This window comes from Drosophila subpulchrella, unplaced genomic scaffold, assembly GCF_014743375.2.
Source record: "Drosophila subpulchrella strain 33 F10 #4 breed RU33 unplaced genomic scaffold, RU_Dsub_v1.1 Primary Assembly Seq354, whole genome shotgun sequence".
NCBI classification, from domain to species: domain Eukaryota; kingdom Metazoa; phylum Arthropoda; class Insecta; order Diptera; family Drosophilidae; genus Drosophila; species Drosophila subpulchrella.
In genome coordinates this window covers 7,057,740-7,081,399 of record NW_023665577.1, presented here as the reverse complement: position 1 = coordinate 7,081,399, position 23,660 = coordinate 7,057,740, and the positions used below count along the sequence as shown (strand labels likewise).

The following is a 23,660-nucleotide window of genomic DNA, read 5'->3' as shown; positions in this document are numbered from 1 at the left end:
GTCGAGTTTCGGCCGTCTAACCCAGCAGAGGTGTGCAGCGGACAGCAATCCAACCACCGCAACATACAGCACCATCAGCAGCAGCAGACCAAATTATTGCGGCCATAGAAGAGGAGAGCCCTGCCCTTTGACCCACTGTATCCTGGATCTTGATCCGATTCTGCCACTGCAACAACTGCCGCCGCATTGCCATGTCCGACTGACCAGTGACCACGGACCCAGGAGCAACTGATTGACTGGCATCCCCGCTCACTACTCGTCCATGTCCGTTGTCCACTGGGGTGACGAGGCCGCGGATACGCGGATGTGGGCAGCAGCATCCTCAGCGACAGAGCAGCGCGAAAGTAGGCAGCGAAAATCGGAAATCTAATTAGCGACGTCAGTGTCAGGATCGCAAATCCATTAATTTCGAGGCCCCACATCAACAGCATTTCGGCAAAAAGGCGTTGCTGCAGCCCCAGAAAAAATAAGCAGGAAAATCGGGAAAATTTAACGCAGGAAAAAGGGAAAGCTGTGTGTGTCTCGCTGCGTCGGTGTGTTGGTTCGCCGCTGTGCGTGTGTGTGTGTGTGCGAGTGCCTGATAACGCGAGCCTGGCGCTGACATCACTTTCACTTGGAAGCCCAACTCGAGGAACCAACCTGGTCCTGGCCCCCGGGAAGCTGCCACTCGAGCCGCACGGCAACAAAATCAATTAAAGTACCAATAAGACAGCCGCCACAACAGCAACACCAAAGCTGCCACGAGCCAATTATCGGGGAAAGTAGAGGAAATCAGGGGAAAAGCGAAGGAAAAGCCAGCCCAGCCAAGATGTTCTCCATGTGCACCAAGGTGAAATCGCGGAGTGCGGATGCGGACAGCTCGTTCATGCAGCATTCGCAGCAGATGCAGCAGCTGCAGCTGCAACAGCCCCAGGCGATGGGTGAGTGGGAAAAGGGGGGGAAATGGGGAGAGCGGGGAGAAAGTGAAACCGAAACTGAGACCCAAACTTAAACTGAAACCGAAACCAAAACTGCGCCCCGAAAGGCAGTCGGTGTGCCCTCATTTGGCGGAAAACCCTTGAACTCGTTTTTGCTGCCCCACCCCAAGTGCCCCGCCCCTTTCTGGCCCTCTGCGCCCCTCCCAGCTGCTTATTTTTCTCAATGAATTCGCACACAGGCGCAGCTGCGCGTCTGTCTGATACTTTCTCTACCACATCCCCCCATCCTTTCAGTCCCCCGCCTGTACATCCTTAACTTATCAAGCGGAATCCAGGATGCGGTTTCATTATGCTGCAATTGTTGACAGTGCCACGCCCATCGCCCATTGCCCAGCCCATGTCTGTGGGCGTTGTGTGTGCTCTGCATTAAATCATTAAGTAGGTACCACACAGCCTCATATCGCACTAGGCACGGCGTGCGGTATCTGGGTATTTGCCAGGGAGCCAGCTGGAAATGAGTTGCGGCCGAGAAAGACAGGATATCAGACTGGCTTCGGGTTACAGCTACTGCTGCAGCTCGTCCCATGCATAAATCATGCGGTTGCACTGGGAGCAGCGTTTGGGAAAGCGGAAACAAGTGATTTTCTGCTATGATTCCCAACTGGTTCTAGCTATACCGCAAGCTTAATTGAAACTCTATATTGTCATTGAATCCTTCGAGATAATAGCATTTAAGTTCCTTAAATAAATGAGTTTAGTCACTCGGTTCAGTAGGTATATCAATAACGGTAAATCACGTAGGATTCTACAGATTTCGTGAAAACTGCACCCACTTTGTTTCCAGTGTAGTGTGAATAATTGGTTTGCTTGTAAGCCTGAGAACTAGTTGGGAGATTTTGCATTTGAACTTTGAAATTCTACAAAATAACAACAATTGAGTGATTATATTGGAGTGCCACTCTTTAAAAATCAGAGATGCACGAAATACCGAAACATGATAGGTAGATTTGAGGTATTTCTCCGAGTGCGTGTTCTACATACACATATGTATATCCCAGCCCTTTATCCACTCTCATATCTAGCCAGGCCAGCAATTATGTCTGTACACGTTTGTCGCTGTCTTCGCCTTCCGATTCGTCTCGGCCCCAGTGCGAGGGGGGTACGAAAAGGGGATGGGTTCGTTGTCTGTGGCAGCCACTTGCAATTCTAGCTGATTTGTCATGTGGCTGTGGATGTAAGGATGCGAGGATGCGAGGATGCGAGTGCGGATGTGTGTGCTGCATGGCTGCATGTGGCTGTGTGCGTGCACTGAAGTGGCGCACATGATGTCCGCTGCCCTGCCTTCTTACACAAGCCAGGCAGTGTCCTTCGGCGAGCGAGCTCTCTCATCAACATCAACCCCCGATGCAACGTATTCGTAGGCACCCTGCACCCCCATCGCCCAGTCACCCCTTCCAACGCCATTCCCGAGCTCATCCTTTCATCATCTCCGTCGACACTTGGACTGCGTCTATCGTTGCCGTCTGCATTTCGTTTGCTTCTGGGTATACTTAGAACAATTTTGTCTGTGTTCAATAAAAGTATATAAAATTGAACAAAGTTTTTATTTGTAAATTAAAGGTACAACTTAAAATATTTATTATTTCTTGATTATTTATTTGTTTACATTCTGTTTGCTTCAAGTTAAAAACTAAAGGAACATGGATGGGGAGCAGTATTGACTCAGGTTTTACGCTGCAATTCCTATTTAACCTGAAAGATTTCTGTAATGATTAAAGCATTTTAAGAATTCAGCATATGTAAGTTAAAAAAAAATTCTTCTAAAGAATTTTAAATGAAACATATTCAATGTGCCCTCAAATCTTTATAGCGCAGAATGTTAAAAGTTCTATTAGTTTTATAGGTCATACTCGTAATAGATAATAATAGATCATAATAAAGCCGAAATGGGAAAAAATGGAAATGAGAAAAGGGTGGCTTTATTGTTCTGCTTTTTTCTTCGTGTAAAAAAATAGATAGGTCGCAGAAAAAATCTGAGCAGACCCAGACCATTTTAACGGCAAACGACGTTTTTTAGCACGCCGTGCCTCGAGCGTTTTTCAGATGCTGTGCAGGCTCATCCTCAGCGCATCCCATTCTCAGCCGGAGCAAATTGTCGCCAGCCACTCTGGCCGTAATCAGTTTGCTGCAGAGGCAACTTTCTCGAGTGGTCGAGTGCGGCAAAAAGCGCTAGAGAGGTTCTTCAGTTCCGAAATTACAAGAATTGTTTCAGGGCACCATTAATCGCTTATCAGTTTCTCGGAAAAAATGGTTCTGCTTGGGTACAGTACTGAGAACTGAAACTTAATGCCAATGTCAATTTAATTTCACTTCATATAATACATAAGCTGAGTTTGTTGGATCATGAGAGGATTTTTCCCTTTGATGGGGCAAACTTTAATTCTGTTTGTAAAATAATTGAAATATTCATTATAATCTTTAGCACATAAATTGAACTTACTTGAAAATCTTGCTATCAATTTAAGCACGGGAGAAAACTTTAGTTTTGTCTTCGAAGATTTCTTGAGTTGTTCTTTATTTTCACCTTTATACCTAGAAGATGTAGCCCTGAGTGTTATTGCTAACAGTGAAATTCCCCTGCTAAATGCGTTTAAATTTTTAATAAAATATCATTATTATTAAAAAGATTTTTATAAAATTACTAGACATATATATTATACCAATGCTATAAGCATTTTCCATAAATTTAAATATAATTTCGAGTGTCTGCTTAAAGGTATATTTTTTCACTTATCAAGTAAAACACTTTAAATGTAGGTACATAAATCGTGTCTTAAATTTTCACATTTCCTGTACAAACCTTTAACAAAAGTGCCAATTTGAGATTAAGTTTATCCCCCACATAAATAGGTACAAGATTTAAGAATGGCTAAAATACTAAATTAAAGCACTAGTTATTTGCCCCCAGGCATTCTATCAAGTATACATCTGATACCACACGTGCCAGTGAAGTGGTCAAAGGTGTGAAATGGCTTCGGATGAAATATATGTATTTCCGCATGCCCGTTGCCTTGGCCATCTTTGTTGAAATAATTAATTCAGTCCACCGCAAGCGTCGTGTTTGCCACTGCCCCAAATCCTGCTGCATTCCCGCCCCCTCCCTCCCCTTTCGACTCTCGACACTTGACCAAATAAATGGGATGCCAGTGGTAATGAATTCGAAATGAGAGACCAGGCCAGCAGGGCAACTGCAGCGGCAGCAGCGGCTGGTGATTGAGTTGCTGCCGCTGCAATTGCGAGGGAATTGCTAAATGAAATTCCGTGTTTCGCTTTTCGCCATTCGTTATCCGGAGCCACCAGTCGCCTCGCACCTGGATCCGCTTACAGTGGAAATTTGCAGATCCAGTTTCGGTGCGTGGGCGCCGGGTCCTCAGCTGGCGGATGTCGGGTGTGGAGGAGGAAGAGGTCCTTCGATGGGAAATGGGCTCCAGCTGCAGGGTGCGATTCCTGTTCAATTAGTGGAATCGTGTACTGGTCGTTGAACACTGGGCACTCGGCAGCGGATGCCGACTAGATGAGATTCGCAGCGGACATTCACCCACTTGGCACTCAGCCCATAACTCGTTTTTTCACTTTCCACAGGAACTGGCGGGAAGCAAATCAAGGGCGGCTATCTACTGCGCTATAAAAGTGAGTATCTTTGGTAACAATAAATTTTGGGTATATAATAACATTTATAAATAAATAATAAAATTTCCATTATGGATTTTTATTTATCAAGAAATCTATGTTGTTACAAAAATGTTTGACATGGCGAAAATTATATTTAACTGGTGATGGGGATTTTTATAAAGGTCTCGATCATTTTAATTTTGTTAATCTTCATTTTGTAGTACCTTAAAAACATATATATCATCAAAAAGACCTGAGAGGCTATTGCAAAGTCGCGTTTCCGAAATAAGCATTCTTCTTTATACACACATTTTTATATGTTTTATCGAGTTGCATCTGTATCATTTGTGCTTATAAAGCAAAATTGTTAAGACCGAACCCTTTTTTTGCAAACTTTTCCGAATAATAACGCGACGAAGAATTCACCTGCAGCAGAACTAGTTGCTAGGCAATTGCAGAACCTTGAAAGGACCGTCTGATTCAAACCCTTTCCTGTGGCTGTCAGCACGGTAGGCCGGTCTGCCCAGGGACGAATAGAAACCCCTTAAAGGGGCCGACAATCTGTCAAATCAGCACAACAGTAACAGTCCTCCCAACTCAGGCTCAACAGGATGACGCAGCATCAATGGATGAGGTAGATGGATGAGGACTGGGGTATAATCATTTCGGGGTCACATTCAAGTGAAATTACTCATGATTTGGCAGCGCTGTGGATGCGTCTTTGTCATGCTTGCTGGGCCGGATTGGAAATCATGGCCTAAACAATTTGTGTTGAGCGCTTGGCTCCAATTAGTAGAAAAAATTTAGAATGAGGTAGGAATTTAAATTGGGTGAGCACAAGTTTTAATACCGCTTTAGTTAAAACAAATATAAGTAGGTCAATATAGGTCGAAAAAAGATAGAACGCTATAGTCGATGCCATCGACTATCAGAAACCCATACACAGGTAAGGGGAGTGCGAGGGAGATGGAGATGTGAAAGTACCAAAGCGACTGTTTCCAAGATTGCACTCTTTATTTGCTTATATCTTTTTAATGAATGGTCCGATTTGAAAAAAAAGATTTCACAGATATATAAATATACAGATATGTTGATTCTTGAAGTTTTTGACTAAAATTAAATATTTTTATTAGAAAACGTAACTATCTATGACGCGATCATTCTGAAGGCGGCTATGAGCTGATCGAAAATATAAATACTTCTTTGCTTTTTAATAGCAACAAAAATGTCAGTCCGCACTATTAAAATTTATTTAATAGACAAATAAGATACGCATTATTTTAAAAATACAACAAAATGTTAGTTTTAGCTCATAAAATTACAGAGGTTAAGTTCTCCAATCTGATTCCGTGGCCTTTTTCCTTCACAGAGCAAATGTTCTGGAACCGCTGGGCGGAGGAATGGGTGGTGCTGTACGATGACTCGACCATGGCCTGGTTCACGGAGCCGGGGCGCTCCTCGCCGACGGGCAAGATCCTGGTGAAGGAGGCACCCGAGATGCTGGCCATCGCCCACTGGACCGGCCAGATTCCGCGTCGTCCTCCGCTGCCGGCCGGCGTGAACGTGTCCCAGCTGATTGCCCTCGGATCGCAGCGCAAGCGGTCCAAGGTCTACTGGATGCTGGCCAAGTCGGAGCAGGAGGTGAGCGACTGGATCGATGCGATTACCAAGACCCTGCCGCCGCCGCCGCAAATCGAGCTGGTGGTGGACAAGCCGCACCTGATGAACGTGCTCCGACGTCCGCTGGTGCGCATTAGACGTGAGTAAATCCCAGCAGATCCCCCTTTTAATCCATCCGCCTACTCATTTCTCATGAATGCCCGTTGCAAGATGGCGCCGTTCAAATTTGTTAAATGTTGCTCTTTACATAAAGCACCGAACTACACAGAAAAAACATTAGGATCAAATTGATATATTTTTCCTCTTTCTAAAAATGTTTTCAAACCGAAAAAATGATAAGAGAGCGATATACCCCAAAAAAATGCTCTGCGCAAGAGCGAGATAAACGCTTTCAAGCAAAAAGCAAGGCGAACATTTCAAAGTGTCATTCCTCGTATCTGCAAAGATGGAGTTGATACTAAATATCTTCAAAGTCATCATCTCATCTTGTCACTTTGTTTTCCTGTGAAGAAAATGTCTATTGGACATAAATTATTAGTCACAAAGATTGATTAATTCCTCACCGTTTACCTTCTTGCATTGGGACTGACATTACTCAAATTAGTAAATTGTTTTAAGTATAGAATAAAACCACAATTTGCAAGCATGCAAGCAAGTTAATGAATCAATAGTATCTATACATTCATCAGACCCTCCACCTCATTTACATGTATGCAAATATAATTATATGCCCATTTTGTACCTTATCTAAGGAGCATTCGACATCTATTAGACATATATAAATGTATGTAGACTAGAATACAAGCTAGGAAGAACGCTATAGTCGAGTAACTCGACTATCAGATACCTGTTACTCAGCTAAAGGGATCAAAGGGAAATGGAGATATGCAAGCAGCAAATGCGCCACCTACCGGCGGTAGACAGATTTAAGCGTTATGGGCGTTAGAGTGGGCGTGGCAAACTTTTTTTTTGGTCAATCGATAGGTATTGACGAGGCTAATATATTTCACTTAAAATTTTGTATCTATCATAAATTTGTGGGCGCCACAGGTTTGGGCGGTTTGTGGGCGTTAGAGTGGGCGTGGCATATTCGCGTAACAAACTTGCGCTGCGCTTAAAGCTACGGAATGTAAATCTGAAATCCCAATTCTCTGTCTTTGATAGTTTCCGAGATTCCGCGTTCATATTTACGATTTTTTGAAGTTTGTGGGCGGTTTGTGGGCGGTTTGTGGGCGTGACAAATTTTTTTTTTGGGTCAATCGATAGGTATTGATGAGAACAATACATTTTATTTTAAATTTTTATTTTAGCATCAAAACTGTATGAGCCACAGTTTTGGGCGACTTGTGGGCGTGGCACGCTGCTGAAACAAACTTGCGCTGCCTAAGAAGCTCAGGAATCTGCATGCCAAATCTCAATAGCCTAGCTTTTATAGCTTCCGAGATCTCAGCGTTCATCCGGACGGACGGACAGACGGACATGGTCAGATCGACTCGGCTAGTGATCCTGATCAGGAATATATATACATTATGGGGTCGGAAACGCTTCCTTCTGCCTGTTACATACTTTCAGACGTATCTAGTATACCCTTTTACTCTACGAGTAAGGGGTATTAAAATGAATAGATTAGGATGTATTGCACTGCAGACTCTATTAGAAATAAGGTACCAGTTGCTAAGATTTTTACTTTAAGCCTTAGTAATACTGCTTAATTACCTTTTAACCAACTTCGTGAACTTCGATTGTGTTTATCAACGCAGCTGCCACCCAGTCGGAGGTGAAGCAGCGCAAGGCGGCGTCCCACGGAGCCAGCGGCAGTAAACACCACCGCTGCTCCTCGGCGATGACCACGAAGGTGTACAGGCAGACCCAGGATCCGCTGGTGAAGAGCGACGCGGCGGTGGCCATCCTCAGCAAGAAGCCGGACTCAAAGGCCTCGCTGGCCTGCGCCCTGCCCTGGGGCCACGGCTGGGGATGGGCCACGCTGCCCAACGGGGTGTGGAGCGGCGGGCTGACCTGGTCGCAGTGCGAGGACACCTTCACCCTGCACGCCCTGCCCACCACCCACTGCACCAACCTGATCGACACCTCCTGCAGCGGGGCGGTGTACCACACGGACATCGGCGGCTTCGACTTCCACTCCTCGGGCGTGGACGACATCGGGGGCGAGGACTTCGACTATGCCATGGACTGCGGCGATTTCATATTCTAGACTCCCTCCAGCACGACCTTCAGCCAGTCACCCACCCGCCGGGCAGGACACTTTCGTCCTTGCCCGCAGATTTCGCCTTCGATTGGAAGGCGCCAAGCAACTGGTAGTCGCTTGGGAAGTACTTAATATTTAACCGTGCTTTCGTTAACCTCTGAGTGTTAGGTGTTGCCAAATGGAAAGGGAACTCCCTGGCGTTGCGCATACGCCCCATTGTCCTTGTCCCGTGCGGTTAACTATCCGCTGAACCCACTACTCTGTGCATCGCCCTAAATGCGTTAAGCAGTTAGACTGCAAGTACATGTACGATTCCTCGCGTTTTTGAAAAAAACATTTTTCCCATTTACCTCAGTGTTCTAAAAAACATAAATGCGCATATACACCTGCGGCCAAGGAAATAGTTGTGACATCTTGAACCTTTTTTTGATGTCCCTTCTTTAATCTTGTCATTTCGATGAAATGTATGAAAGAAAATCCGGCAATTACGAAAAAATCACAGAATTAATGAGTTGCTGACAACATTATCATTAAGGGTCATTTTCTTCACGTCTTGACCATTTCTGATTTGGTATATCGAAAAAAATGTAGTTTCTCAATATCCGGTTAGGCTTATCTGACTGAAAAGTTGTAAACCTAGTTAAACCTGTCGATTTACTAAGCTTCTTCCTTTATATATTTTTCAGATTTGAAAACAAAACGTAAAATTCAAATAATTTAACTTAATGGTTACTGTCAGATATCAAACTACATACTTAACTTGCTATTGAGAAATCGGCATTTAAAAATTTTATTCTGCAACATATGTTTCAAGAGGTTTATTATAGTTCCGTGTTTAACTCGTCTATAAATCTACTTTGAAATACTTCCAAACAAAATTTAATTAGTGTTTGGGTGTCACAACTATTATGGCCGCCGCTGTAGTTCCCCTTCGAACCCTGGCTGATACACGTGTGTCCATGTGCCCAGCAGAATACATAGACACACATATGTAAAGCCGCACACTCGCCAACCCCCAACACCCAACCCACAACCACCCACAACCACTCCCACTCCCACCCAGCCCCAACCGCATTCAGCCATCGCAGTCGCAGTTGCAACCACAAGCATTTGAAATGCGAAAATATTTTTGCATCGCGCATATAAGTAGGCTACAACATATTTTTGCACTCGACGAGCAAACAAATTACAATAAATAATGCAGACGAGACGAGGCGACAACCAAATTAAAAACGAGCAAAACAACCGCAAGAGATTGAAATACTTTTGTGTATTTTGAGACTTTTGAAATTTATATTGATGCAATTTGTAATGGAAACACTTTTCAAATTGTTTTGCCATGATTTTCTAGAATTTTTGGAATCGATAGTATTTAACCGCAAAACCGAGGCCCGGAAAACCCCAATCCCCGGCGTTCCCCGCAAAACCCATTTTGTGTGCAAATTTTTGAAACATTTATACAGATAAAGCGCGCGTAACTTAAGTCAGTCGATAAATCGATAAATGTTTAATATAATTGTGCAAAGGCGATAGGAAAAACAAAAAAAGAAAACAAAACCAAAAGCGGGAAATCACACGCAGAATTTTAAAGTGGAGCGTAGCAATTTTTATATAGCATGTTAAACAGAAATGACAGTAAACAGGAAAACCAGGTAAATAACAAGTAATTAACGAGGTAAAATCGAACTCTAGTCGTAAACTCATACTCCCGCAACAACACCCACACACAGCCAGTCGAACACTATAGTGTAAGTGTAAGTGTTAGCACTTAAGGATGGCATCCGAATGTCAGTTTAGTTTTCGAAACTAACTCACGCAGATCGACATACCCACCCGTACTGATGTAAAGTTTATAAAACGAAATCAAGCGAAACACAAAACAAGTTAGCAACCCAGGAAAATCACAGAGTATAAAGCCAAAGACGTGTATACACCTGTATGTACGAGTAATTAGCAGCTAAGAACACACTCGAAATCACACACATTTGAAGCCACAGCCGAGTGAAGGGTAATCGCACCGTTCAGCTCACCGCAGTCATCCCACATCGATTCTATTTTGAATTTGATTTTGAGGAACTTTCGCCACAACATGTGAGAAAGGGAAACGCCGCTACGGACACCTTGAGAAAACTGTAATTGTAACTACGATTAGGCATATTTAGACACTAGGATAAGTCGGAGCGCCCGCTAAGAGTTATATACGATAAATGTACTGTAAGATTGTGCAGGTTTTCAAAATGTTGCATGCCGCGAATATGCATAGAGCTAGAACATAGAAACGCGAAATATTATGTAAAATACGGGTAACAGGACTCACCAAGTCCCCAAGCATCTGTTGCATGTCCTTGTATACTTATATATGCTATATTTATGTACAACAATAACCAAGAGCCAAGCTACACGAATCGTAAACGGTATCGGAAACGGAAACAGAAACCGAAACCGAAGTCGAAACCCTAAACCTGAGCCCACAGCCTTAGCTATCATACCCACACCACGCCCACCATTCGCTACTAGCCCCTATAGTATCTACATATATGTATGTGCATGTATACAGTATACAATATACCTATAGCTATAGTCGGGAGACGCGAGTCGGGCACCGGGACTTATATAGAAACACATATAGATCCCGCCACGTAACGTAAATGAAATGTAGACTAAAAGACTTAAGCAATTGTCGTTTAGACGTTAAATTAGAGCGCATTGAATGTTGGCTTATAGTTCTAGACACAGCGATTCAGATCCAGAGCGATGAGCGGAGCGTTTAGGAACATATTTAAGGATATCCTCACCACAATGTTTTAGTCTGAAGCCTAGCCCGAATAAATCGAAATTTGTTAGCGAGCGAGTAAGGGAGTCGAGAGGAGTCGAAAATGCGAAAACCAAACTAAAACCTAATGAAAAACGAAAATAAACGTAAAAGTAAATCAACCTTGGACAATCACGCATACGCATGTAGGAAAACCGGATTAAATAATGTATGTAAATTGTTTAGGCCTCGGGCCGGTCGAAAGCGATAAAGGACCGAGGATAGCTTGTGTGGCATAGTCTTAGCACGTCCAGCATGGAATCCTAAAGGGCTCCGTGAACTAAACAACAACTAATCTAAACACACAGAACACACACACGATGCTGTTCGATGACTCGATTGAGGGCTCGAGCCAGGTCAAGCTTCAATTAAGTGTCAATCCCCCACGCTCTTCAGTTGGACCGAGAAGTATTTTTGTAAACTTTATTAAGAACACCGATGTCGAAATCGAAAACAGAAACAAAAACAGAACAAAAGAAACCCAAAATATGGATGTTTTAATGCGAAACTAAGCAGATGTAAAACAAAAGTATACTTTAGAGGCAAATTTTTGTAGTATAATTGTACACGTAAACTGCATTTCCGATGTTAGCTGAACAACCGTATATAGAATATATATATAGTGTATACAGACACCCACTTATAAGTGTATGGCGACCGCGAATCGAGCGAGATACACCCGTTTTTATCGTGCTGCGCATTTTCAGCCGGCGGCTGAACTGTGAATAGTACCCTAGGTATAGGTAGCGTGGCATCGCGTGCAAACCGCATTTGCATTTGATGTAACCGAATTATGAAATTGTAGAACTAGAACCCAATCGGAAATCGGTGGCAAGTCGTTGTGAAATGATCCGTGAGGGGAGGGGGCGCCCGCGGCAACCGAGAGCAAGAGCCACCGGAAGCGGAAGCAGGCTTCCCGCCATCCGGCCATCTAAGCGCGCGTTGCGTATACGCCCCGGCGGTCCCAGCTGCAACTCACACTTAGGCTAGTAAGTTCGCGTTGTTTGTTATCAGTGTCGTTGATGTTGATGTTGAAATTGAAATTGAATTGCCGTGTCATTGTTAAACGTATTCAAGTTGTAATCCGACGGCGTTCGGAATTAGCTGTTTTTGGGAACCGGAGAGATAGAACGCAGGAGGCGGTTAGGCAGGGCGGCACTCATCGACCCACGCAGGAGATTATACAAATTATACAAGCATTATACATAGGTGTGCATAATACCCACATATATACATTGGTGTGGCAAGCTGCGGACGAGGTTCCGACCCAGACTACGACTCGAACCAACCCAAGATGTCGAGAGGTCTTAATCCACCAGCCGCGCAGCCTTGCCAAAGACTCTTCCAAATCCCCCGAGTTTCCCCACGAACAGTAATTAGCGAAGTAACTACGTTATTCTATAGATGTGTATGTGTCTATAAATATATTTTGTAGACGTTCACTCGCCAGACGCCGCCAGCTCGAGCAAACTAAGACCCAAAGCCAACCCAGGAAGCCATCGGCATCGGTTCCGGCCAGAAACCAAAAGATCTTTTCGGCAGGCTCAGATTGAGATTCAGATTCAGATTGAGGTTCAGATTCAGGTTCGGGTTCAAGCAACGCGAGCCAAGAGCAAGTGCTGCCACTCTCTTGGCCAACTGGCCAGCTTAAGAGAGGAGCGGAGTTCGCTCTCAAATGGTTTCAAACCGCAGCCCAAACAAGCGAACAATGTATGAATAATTATTATGAAACGATGAGCAAATAGACGTTAAGCGAACAGCAAAGAAGTCATCAAGTGAATCAGTTGACGGGCCATATACGAAGCTCGAATGCCCTACACGGTTATAATTTTGCATCAGTACTAGGCCGAAAAATGTTTTATATAATTGTACATTTAGAACAAAACTATTGTTTAATTATAAATGTTTTATAACTATCACAGCCTTAAGTTTTAGAGCTAAACATTATTTTTTGAAGTGTATTTCAATACGTGAACTTTATGTTTTATATATAATGACATTTTTTAAATAATGTATCTTTTTGAATGTTATAAGTAATTCCCAGTTAAAGCTTGACTGTAGACAAGATTAGACAATATGTTTAATTATAAGTATGTGCGATTTCGATAGCTCTATGATTAATTTGATTAAGTTCAAAAATGTTCAAATAAGCACTCTGCACTTGTATTACGGATAATATTTTTAAGAGCTCTTCCTCCTCCTCCTTAACTATGATTTATTATGGCTTGCCAATCGAATGCTAAAATACACCCCATCCAAGTTTTGATTCGATGACTTCAGAAGGGGTTGATGGAGAGTGGAGGGCGGAAAACATCTGCGAAGCGTCAGCGTTGATAAATGTAAAAAAGCAAATAAAGTTTAGCAACAACATCTGAGAGAAAGAAATAAAACAAAAAGGCCATTGAGCGATAAGTACATGTTTCTCTTCGCGTGCACGCACATGTGTGCATGTGTGCCCTGGGTTCCCGGGAAAGGGGCGTCATATGGGGGGGGCTCTACCCGATAACTTGACTCACCCGACACGCCATCATCCATGATCAGTTGGCGGTGCAGCGCTCGATGTCGCCAACTTCGCAACTTGTTCGGGCCGGTCATCGGTATGCCATATGGACTGTGTGTGTGGACTTGGAATCGGAATCTTGTCTCAGTCAGCGCGCAAACTTCTAAGCAAACAGTCGCCAGCGCGGGGCTCCTCGAAAACGCGGAAAACCTCGAAACAACCAGCGACAGCGACGCAAATCGAGGCACACGCGGCGTATGCGTAATTACAGTACATCAACAGCTGGCCAGTTGCCCACAGAGGAGCCACCACCTATCCTTCGGTGACCCACTTCGGGTCCGGCTCTAAAGTTCAATCCTCGTTTAAGTGCCTCCTTTGTGTGTCAATAAACTCGCGTGCCCAGTGTCCACTCCCCAGTCCGCCTCCCAGGTCAACAGTGCCCACTCCCAGCTGCTCCAGTCCAGACTTGGTGGGCTGTTCTCCACACAGCCGGTAAGTTCATTTCGGCAGCGCAGTGTATGCAAATCGCGGCTCCAAACACAAACAAAGCCGGCGCACAGTTAGTCAGCGAGAAACGACGTGTGCCAAAAAGCCGAAAAATACATAAATTAATGGTGTTGTTAGGGAGTGAGCGGAGCGACAATAAGAAGAATGCGGTTTTCGTACACCCTAGACCCAGACAAAGACCTGATAAAAATGTAGTCAGACAAGAAGTTAGAAAAAGGCGTGACTCTTTGATGACAATTATAAATCATATTAACTATTTTTGAGTACTGAAGAATAGCTTATCAAAGCTCTGGTGAGCTTGTACATTTCGTACTAGGATATTATCTAATCAACTTTACCTCATCGAAAGGTATTAAGTCATCCATATATACTTTCAGAGGAATTAATATATTTTTTTATACGGAAAAAACACAAACAATTTTAGATAAATTTAAAACTTGTGTCACGCAAATACAATAAATGTGAGACTGTGATCTTTCGATGATAGGCATCTTAACCATGATAATAAATCATAAATTCTTAAATATGCGCATTAAAAATATTTAAAACTTTGTTGACTAAGAAATGCTTTAAGGCTGAATAACTAGAAAACCCAATGTTGTTTGTACCTTTATCTCCAAACTTTGGCTGAGTAACTTTCATTATATCTACATTATTACAAGCTCCCTGCTTATCCAGTCAGTTGGCTTTCTCTGCCTTCGTTCACTTGTCAGACAAAATTCCATTTCATCGTACGGAAACGATTCAGATTTTCGGCAGCATATTGTGTTTAAGATCTACTGGCAAATTTCAAACTTACGTTCCTACCTTTCGCGAGTGTTTTTCGGTCCAGATTTGTAGTTTTATAAGTACACGTTGCTATAACCGTTGGCTTTCATCGAAGTTTTGTACGTTTCTCGCGAGTCAAAGTGAATTCAATTGGATTGGTTTGTTCATTGATCGCACCGTATTAGGAGCGGCCATCGGCCCACAATTGTCAGTCTAAGTCTGGGTCTGGGACCTGATCTGGGCACGGTTTCAACGGCTTCCACTTCCACTTCCAGATCGCCACCCACGTCCACAGCCACAGACGCCTCCTGGCGACATTTATTGGCCTGCTGCTGCCGCTTTTTGTTTGTTTTGCGCCAACTTGCGTGACTCACCGGAGAGTCTCAATCTGAGTCTGGGTCTGAGCCGGGTCTACACTTTGAGCCCAGCTTAGTCGCGTCATCACCTTGGCCGGAGCCCACACACGAACCTCGCGGCAACTCGCATCGAATTCAACCGACTGGGATCGAATTGAATAGTCTCAATTTGGCGATGGCGTCACAAGGTTCCGGAGAGATGAAGACTTCACGGCTGGCGCAAATGCAGGTGAGATTGTCTCTCGGGGGTTTGTTCAGTCTACCTTTGTACACTTGCTTTTCTGGTAGAACACTGGTTCCCAAGAAGCTCATTTGAAAGCAAAGTCTGTATTTGTTTTGTTCGTGCATTGTAGCATGTTGAATAATACTTACGCCGATAGTGACAAACCAGTTACATATTTGATAATAACTTTATATAAAAGCAGGAAGTTATTAAGGCTGATAGCCGTCTTTATTAAAGACGGATTGTGGTATAAGATTTTTAAATTTATAAGACCGCCATTTATTAAGAGTAGCTTGAATATAAGCCAGATATGTACTTTAATTTCCGTGACTTTCCATAAATGGTTTGATGCTTTTGGTGGAGTTCTATTTTGGGTTCTCTGGCTGAAGTTTCTCAGCGAAACGCCAGCTAATTAATTTGTATTTGCCGCTGCTCATATTTGGTAATGGGAACTTTTGTCGCCCCCGCAACGAAACAAAAAGCACTCCTTGAATGTCATCTGCTTGCGGCGAACAGAGGCGTCGACAGCACAGGGGGTACTATATATTCCCCGCAATTGGCTATAATTAGTGTTAGCCAAACTACGTCACTGTATTAGCCACTTAATATCCGAAAGGGTTGACATTAAGAACGCAAACATGATTAATTGCACAGGGAGAAATTGAAAAAAAACACAATTAAATATTATACCAAAGAGACAAAAATTAGGTTGAAAGAAAAATAAATTCAAAAATAGTTTTCAAGAACTTTATGATTTTAGATAACTAATATTAAATTTGATTTGCTTTCGATGTGATTTTGTCTTAATAAAATATAAAATTTAATAATCACCCTTAATTTTAGTGGCTTAAAAAATAATAAGTAAATTACATAACTACCAATATAACAACTATATTGTTATGATAATATGAATTTTTAAATTAAATTTTAAAGTTAAATAAGAAAAATTTCAATAATCAAATGTAATGTTGCCTGGTTTAAACAATAATACGTTAATTGTAGAAAAATATAATATTGAACTGTTGACCATGGTTCATTTTTATAGCTAAACTATAAAAAGTAAACTATTTAGAAATAGGAAAATTGGGTAGAACAAACATTTATTTAGGATGTTTTTATTGAGCCTTCTGACTTTTCTCTGGGTGTCCATTTATCCACCTATAATAATTCATCAATCTGAAAATTTACTCAGGAAAACAGGCGCGCGCGATTTTTATCGCTGAAAGGGCGGGCGGGCGAAGGACAATGCTAAGGTCCTTTGTCACCTGGTCGCCGCGCTCCTTGGCGGCATTCAACAATTGCTGAGCATTCGGGGCTGTTTAGGGGCGGGTGTATGTGTGTCCCATGTAGCCCGTGTCCTGGCAACGATGCAGTCATTGATTTTTTGTTGTTATTGCTGCAAGTCAATAACAACAAAAACAAATGGCTGGCTAAACAAAAGGACAGCCAGCTAGGATTTCTCGAGTGTCCGATAAGCACAAAGGACTTGCTTTTTTTTCGCTTTGGACAACCTGCCAGGTGGCCATGGCTGAGTTCGAAGGCCACTACCAGGACACCAGAGGCAGAAGACAAGCGCACTAAGAGCAGGGTTTTCCGAGGGGCAACCACGGGAGGAGCATGCCCACAACCACGTCCACACCCACAATCACACCCGGTCCCTCGACCCGCTCCCGGGGACAGGATAGGGTTTCCTTCGCCCAGGCGGGTCGAGTGGCAAGGGGTTTTATGTACTGGCGGCACGTAAGTGGGCACGGATTTATTCGCAGGGGCTTGGGGGCTGGTAGGTGGCACTGGGGGTGACACCTCCTCATCGCCAGAATAGACAAGCAAACAAAGCACGAGCACAAGCACAAACACACTGAAACCTGTGCACTTAATGACTCCACTCGGGGGAAATGGACGCGCTAATGTCCGGTTCCCGTTCGCTCAGTTGACACGCGCTCTCCGGCCCGGAATGTTGCAATTGGCGGACGGGGACGGAGACCTGCTCCAGTACGACTTCGAGCCTGAGCCCGGCCAGGACCACATTCTGCCCCTGAAGCTGAACGAGTCCTGGGCGGCCAGGCGCCTCATGGAGGCACTGAGTCACCTGCCCCCCAGTGGCAACGGCAGCACTAACTCCGCACCCGTAAGACAAATAAACACGTATTAATATTTCTAAAAGGTTTAACAGTGCAAGAACTAAAGGTCAAGCTTGATTGCTTTATACAAAGTTTTATAAACTATAATCCAATATAGTACACAGTCGGTTCTGAATATTTATCTAACCTCGAGGTAAATACAGAAACCAACATGATCCAAAACATTTAAAAAAAAACTTTTCTTTAATGATTTTGTTTCTAAAATTACGTATTTGGAAAAATCGTGTTAAATCTAAAAAATGTGTTTAAGGTGTAACTGGTTTGTCATAGTTAATTAGTTAAACTAAAATATCTTATAGCGGTGTATTTTACTTGATAAATTAGCCTGCTACAATTAGAAAATCTAATCTATTACGATCCCATTTTCCTATGCATAAATAATTACTATACACCCATATGGAAATTTAATCAATTTACTTTCCATCATTAGATGCGTTTTCAGCAGCGCACCCAGCAGGAGCAGGAGGTGCGTCGAAGGGAGCTGATGGGCGCGAAGGCGGGTGTGGAGAACCTAACGACTGGAGCGCCCAGTGCGGCCACCACCAGGCTGATCGGCAATGGGAAAGTGCGCCAGATGTTCGACGAGCGTCGCCGAGGAGCGGGCATTGATCGCAGCAATCCTCTCAAGCCGATCGGTACCCTCCCATCGCCGCCCGCCCAAGCCAAAACCCGCTCCCAGCCGCCCATGCAGCGGCTCATCAAGGGCGTATCCGACATGAACCTGAGGGATCCGCCCGTCGCCGCCCGGCGCATTACCAGCGACAGCAATAACAATAAGTTTGCCACTACTCCCCGGACTACTGTGAATCGGAACCTAAAGCCCGTGGTCACCCGGAAGACGCCGCCTGCCCAGGAGTCGACGCTCTCCCAAAGATCCATGCCCTCGCCCTCGCCGCAGCGCAGTCCCAAGGTTCCGACGTCAAATAGGATGGCCGGTGGCGCCTCCCCGCAAGTCGGTCGCCTTTCGCCGCCTGTGATTCGCCGGGTGAGTACAATCAACGTGGCACGGTATTGACATTCACATGCTAAACTATTTCCAAACAAATATTTTATGTATTTCGACTCGGTTTAGTCGCCGCCTAAATCCCCAGTTAAAAAGGGCAATATGGTGAGTATCTCAGATTATTAGTCAAAAGTGCACCCATACTGACCTTGCCCTCTTGTTTCCAGGAGACCACGTCGGCGGCCCCAGAGGGCACCGCCTTATGCCGGCACTGCGGACGCCACTTCAACACAGATCGTCTGGGGAAGCACGAGGCGGTGTGCCAGCGCATGATGTCCCACAAGCGCAAGATCTTCGACGCCTCCAAGCAGCGGGTCGAAGGCACCGAAGCCGAGAAGTACAACAAGAAGCCGAAGGGAACCCGCACACGAACCACGTACAGTAGTGCTGCCCAGCAGAAGGGCCTGACCACCGGGGTGAAGAAGAACAATTGGCGCAAAAAGCACGAGGAGTTCATCCAGTCGATAAGGGCTGCCAAGCAGGTGCAAGCACACTTGGCCCGCGGTGGCAAGCTGAGCGACCTGCCTCCGCCGCCGCCTTCAGAGAATCCTGACTACATCCAGTGCCCGCACTGTGGACGTCGATTCAACCAACAGGCCGCCGAAAGGCACATCCCCAAGTGCGTCAACATGATGCACAACAAACCCCGGAATGGTCCCCCGCCGAAGAGGCGTTGAATGACGATTGGGAATCGGTATTAGCTGATCTCTGGTTGATAACAGTGAACATGCCCATACTTTTACTTGTGATAAAGAAGTTTGATGATTGAAACGAATCTAAAGTAGGCTATAACTAGGGTGGTTCGGGCATGGGGATGCTAATCGGAGAGCACCTCCACATCGTTATCGGCGGAAGAAGGCGCGACTGGCACCGCAGTTGATCCAGATTTTTCGCGCTCAATAATGGCCTTCACCGCTTCGGCAGCCTTATTCATCTCCAATCCTTCGAGCATGTACGCCCAGTTGTCCAGTGTGGCGTCGTCGTCATCGGAGATCCAGTTGGTCAGCATTTGAACGCAGGCCACATTGGCCGTGGGGTGCTCCATTTGGAAGAAGAGCAGCTCGTCGTTGGTGAATCCAATCTTCTTGCCCACCTTCATCCAGGGCTCGCCGATCAGGGGGGCCACCTCTTGGATGTGCTCTTTGGTAACCATTAGGGGTTTTTCGTGTGCTGGCACCTCATCCACCTCCTCCACCACGGGCTCGTTATCCTCTACCTCGAGATCCTGCTCTGGTTCACCGTCCTGAAGAGCCACTGTAGCATCCTGGTCGCCTTCCGCACTGGCATTGTTCGCCGCCAGGCCGAAACTGTTCTCCGAAGAGTTGCTGGATAAAAGAGCTGCAGGCTTGGGCTCCTTGTCCCGGATGAGACGCTTCCGCACCTGCTCCAGATAGTCGGAGATCTTGCTCGACGGTTGAGAGAGCGATGTAAAGAAGTGTGGTGTTTGGCGGGCAAGTAAACGCAATGCTCGCCACTCAAAGGCGGGGTCGACTTTCTCATGCGGTGTCTCCAAGTATGTCTCCAACAGCGGCAGGAAGTTCCGCTGCTCACTTTTGCAGGCCTGCAGGTTGTCTGGAGAGTAGTTCCACAGACGTGTTAAGTTATCACTGGAAGGGTTTTGCTTTATAATTATGCGATTTGCTTGAATTGTCTGTACTTACTTTCCCAAGAAGAACTTGCCATTGCGGGCAGCATCACGCAGGGCATCGCCCAATGCACGCCTTGGTCTCTTGGGAGGAGGTGGCTTTGAGTCCTCCTCGTTGGCGGCCGGCTCCTCCGGCTTCTTAAACTCCTTGCAGCCCTCGTTCTTCCAATTATTCCACATCTCCTCGCGCACCAGCATGTGGTGTACAGTTCTCGAAAACCGCTTGCCGTACGGCGGTGTCTCCTCTAGCAACTTATAAACACGAGACTCTGTATCCTTGATAAAGTCCGCCTGGTCTGCGGTCAAGGTATAAGTATCACTACAAGTGCACTGGTTATAGATTACTGTTTATCATTTGTGACTTCTTATTTTACTCACATTTTAAACTTTACACTGACTTGAAGGTACTGAAAAAGAATTAGAAACTGTACCAGGACCGCACGTCGGAAATTGGCGTCGGAGAGTTGTAGTGCCAGTAGTTTTGGATTGGTCAGGAACTTGGCGAAGAAATGGTTCGCCTTGACCACGGCGTTCACCGCCGCCGCATCAGCGGCCTCTTCGTCCACCTCCATTGCTTGGCCAGTCTCGCTGGCATTGTCGCTGCCACTCTGCCGCACGTCCTCCAGCTTGAAGCTCGAGAATGACTGCAGAATATTCTCAGCGTGCTAGAAAGAAGTATTTAAAATGATTTTGACTAAATTGTGGTTCCAAATGGGACGAGTTTGTGAGCTGTGAATTAAAAACTAAGATTATAACATAAAGATGGCTTTTGAGATGTCATGCTACACAATACCGCGATTTTACCAATACCAGGCGTTCTATACGGAAGTCAAGTATGCAGATATGCATTTCTTTATTCATATAATTAAGTGGCCAAACACTGTTGCGCCGCCCACTTACGTTTCTACAATGAGCTACTCACCATCTGGAACATCTTCCACTGCGCCTTGTTGTAGCACTGATTGGGATTGCGGAAGAAGTCCTGGAGGGACCAAAACTTGCAGTACAGGTCGTAGTCGATTTTGAGGGGAATGTCCTCGGCAGTGTCCTCCAGCTCCTTGTTGTCGCTCTCGTCGTGGTCCTTGCTGTCCAGCCCGTACTCCGTGAAGTTGTCCAGGTTGAACTCGGACACGATGTTCAGGCCGGAGCGCTCCGAGAAGGGAAAGAACTTAGAGAGAAAGAGCTGGATGCGGCCGCAGAAGACAGTGTTCTGTGTGCGCGAAAGGCGGCGCAGCAGGTCGTTGCACATGCGCAGGATGTTGTTTTTGCAGGAGGCGAAGAACAGCTCCTCCTTCCACACCTCCACCAGCTCCTCGACAAACTGGAAGATCTCCTGGCACTTGTCCAGCGTGACTACGTCGAAGGTGTCGATGAGCAGCACCACCGGAATGGTGTTGGAAACGATCTCGGCTCTCGTGGCGTCCACGGAAAGGCGCACTAGCTCGCCTATGCGCTGCACATCCTCCTCCAGCCGCTTCATGAGGAGCACACGGAAGGCATGGTCCATGGGCAGGCGCTTGTCGTGCTCGGTGTTGGCCGAGAAGCTGTTGTACTCCTTGACCAAGAGCTCCACGTTGCCATCGGTTATGGCCAGTTCCAGGGCTTTCTGCAATTTAATTGTTGAGATCAGAGCCCTTGATTGCCGGCTTCGGATCCTGTCATTCACCGTCCCTCACCTCAAAAGCTGCCTGCAGTTCAAAGTAGTTGGCTAACTTCCCCGGAGCCTTGTTGGCCACTTCTACAGCGGTGGTCATTTCGTTTCAAACAGAAAGCGCGGTCGACAGCAGGAAACAATTAACTAATTTTTATGTTTTCAACCAAAACAACACGGTCAGGGCTGCCAACTTGTTTGGTTTTCCCTAGTGCTGTACAACTAATACTGTAAAAATACCAAACCATCGATAACAATCCGATTTCTCATGCGGCGGGAAGATGTAGTTTTGAAAAAAGATAAACATGATTAAGGATCAGCTGAGTTTTGTCTTTAAGTTTTTTTTTTTATAATAATTAAAGAGGCAATGTTAACTAATTAATTACTTTTCAAAAAGTAGTGCTAAAAGATTTTTTTTCTTATAAATTGTTTGAAAAAACAATTTATTACTTTTGAAAAATAACATTCTAATAAAAAAATGTTTCATTTTTATTTGAAAAAAATGTTATTGATTATTTTCCTCTGCCCATATTTTTATGCTGCATTGTCCTATGAAGCCCATGTTTGTTCTAGCCGAGTGCCACGCCCACATTTTTTAACATTTTTTTCAGTGCATACTTTTTTTATTATTTAATCGGAACCTTAGTTAATATTTTAAATAGGCTTGCAAGATAACGGGTCTATGATAGTCGAAGCACTCGACTATAGCGTTAGGGCGGGTCGATTTGGATGGGCCCAAAAAAAGTGATATATCGAAGGGGGAACGTAATCTATGGAGAATTCAAAGCAATATTGTCAAAGAAACTATGTCTTGAAAATGTCTTAAAAAGTATGGCAGAATCCTTAAATTTGATATGTTGATATAGACGTAAAAGACGTAATAATTCGTTTCTGCGGAACGGAATCAATAGTTAATTATAAGCCATATTGCCAAAGAAACCATATGCCTAAAACCACGATTGACCCTCCGCATTTGCAAGACATAAATACTGGCTGTTCGTTTGTTTTTGAGAAGAATACCATAGTTGTCGCCACAGATTTATCAATTATAATTGCTCCCAATTTTTCAAGTACCGACCCCATAAAGTATATTTATTCTCGATCAGGATCAGTCGATCTAGCCCTGTCCGCCTGTCCGTATGAACGCTGAAAGATAAAAATATCTTCAATGTAATTCTAAAACAAACCAAATAAAATGAAATTGTATCCTTACCAATTTAAGTTTTGTGCCTTACAATAAATTAATAAAAAACCAATCTTTAAAATAAAATTCTAATAATTGACCTAGCGTCGATACAATATTTGATAAAACCTTTTTAAAGAGTTTAAACAAAACAAAATCCCATTTAAACATTTAAAAAATCGTTAAGAATGTAGGCAACATACATATTTATTGTTATGGGCGTTAGAGTAGGCGTGGCAAGCTTAAAACGTTACTATGAAACTTTTTTCTAGCATCAAAGCTGTGAGCGCCAGTTTTGGGCGGTTTGTGGGCGAGGCCCTTTGTTGAAACATACTTGCGTTGCGCAAGAATCTCTCGAATCTGCATGGTTAATCCCAACTTTGTAGCTGTTATAGTTTCCGAGATCTCAGCGGTCATACGGACAGACAGGGGAGATGGGGTCGAAAATTATTTCAC

General features: G+C 44.5%; 3 protein-coding genes across 5 annotated transcripts; 2 read left to right on the top strand and 1 right to left on the bottom strand.

Moving 5' to 3' along the window:
* Positions 1-11,807, top strand: LOC119560722. Its single transcript, XM_037874339.1, has 4 exons — positions 1-920; positions 4,560-4,607; positions 5,959-6,348; positions 7,970-11,807. Exons 1-4 carry the CDS (start codon positions 809-811, stop codon positions 8,419-8,421), a joined length of 1,002 nt encoding a protein of 333 aa, XP_037730267.1. The 5' UTR covers positions 1-808; the 3' UTR covers positions 8,422-11,807.
* Positions 11,808-13,873: 2,066 nt separating this feature from the next.
* On the top strand, positions 13,874-19,500 carry LOC119560720 (zinc finger C2HC domain-containing protein 1C). 3 transcript variants are annotated; one of them, XM_037874335.1, is made up of 5 exons: positions 13,874-14,219; positions 15,278-15,587; positions 18,153-18,707; positions 18,795-18,830; positions 18,893-19,500. In XM_037874335.1, the coding sequence occupies exons 2-5, from the start codon at positions 15,534-15,536 to the stop codon at positions 19,400-19,402; spliced, it is 1,155 nt and encodes a 384-aa protein (XP_037730263.1). In that variant the 5' UTR covers positions 13,874-14,219; positions 15,278-15,533; the 3' UTR covers positions 19,403-19,500. The 3 variants fall into 3 exon arrangements, with proteins under 3 accessions (XP_037730263.1, XP_037730265.1, XP_037730262.1); XM_037874337.1 differs by lacking the exon at positions 13,874-14,219 and adding an exon at positions 14,924-15,209; XM_037874334.1 differs by lacking the exons at positions 13,874-14,219; positions 15,278-15,587 and adding an exon at positions 17,521-17,709.
* Positions 19,423-22,227, bottom strand: LOC119560719 (THO complex subunit 1). Its single transcript, XM_037874333.1, has 5 exons — positions 22,047-22,227; positions 21,293-21,976; positions 20,749-21,035; positions 20,387-20,689; positions 19,423-20,332 (listed from the first exon to the last, which is right to left on the bottom strand). Exons 1-5 carry the CDS (start codon positions 22,122-22,124, stop codon positions 19,543-19,545), a joined length of 2,142 nt encoding a protein of 713 aa, XP_037730261.1. The 5' UTR covers positions 22,125-22,227; the 3' UTR covers positions 19,423-19,542.
* Between the last annotated feature and the right edge of the window lie 1,433 nt (positions 22,228-23,660).

Bases quoted from the DNA above. Each gene is read 5' to 3' on its own strand.
- LOC119560722 (XM_037874339.1), top strand. From the start codon at position 809: ATGTTCTCCATGTGCACCAAGGTGAAATCGCGGAGTGCGGATGCGGAC. The intron at 921-4,559 runs GTGAGTGGGAAA...CACTTTCCACAG, and splicing joins GCAACAGCCCCAGGCGATGG to GAACTGGCGGGAAGCAAATC. The intron at 6,349-7,969 runs GTGAGTAAATCC...TTATCAACGCAG, and splicing joins TCCGCTGGTGCGCATTAGAC to CTGCCACCCAGTCGGAGGTG.
- LOC119560720 (XM_037874334.1), top strand. From the start codon at position 17,536: ATGTTGCAATTGGCGGACGGGGACGGAGACCTGCTCCAGTACGACTTC. The intron at 17,710-18,152 runs GTAAGACAAATA...TTCCATCATTAG, and splicing joins GCAGCACTAACTCCGCACCC to ATGCGTTTTCAGCAGCGCAC. The intron at 18,831-18,892 runs GTGAGTATCTCA...TCTTGTTTCCAG, and splicing joins CAGTTAAAAAGGGCAATATG to GAGACCACGTCGGCGGCCCC.
- LOC119560719 (XM_037874333.1), bottom strand. From the start codon at position 22,124: ATGACCACCGCTGTAGAAGTGGCCAACAAGGCTCCGGGGAAGTTAGCC. The intron at 21,977-22,046 runs GTGAGGGACGGT...ATTAAATTGCAG, and splicing joins AACTGCAGGCAGCTTTTGAG to AAAGCCCTGGAACTGGCCAT. The intron at 21,036-21,292 runs GTGAGTAGCTCA...ACTTCTTTCTAG, and splicing joins AGTGGAAGATGTTCCAGATG to CACGCTGAGAATATTCTGCA.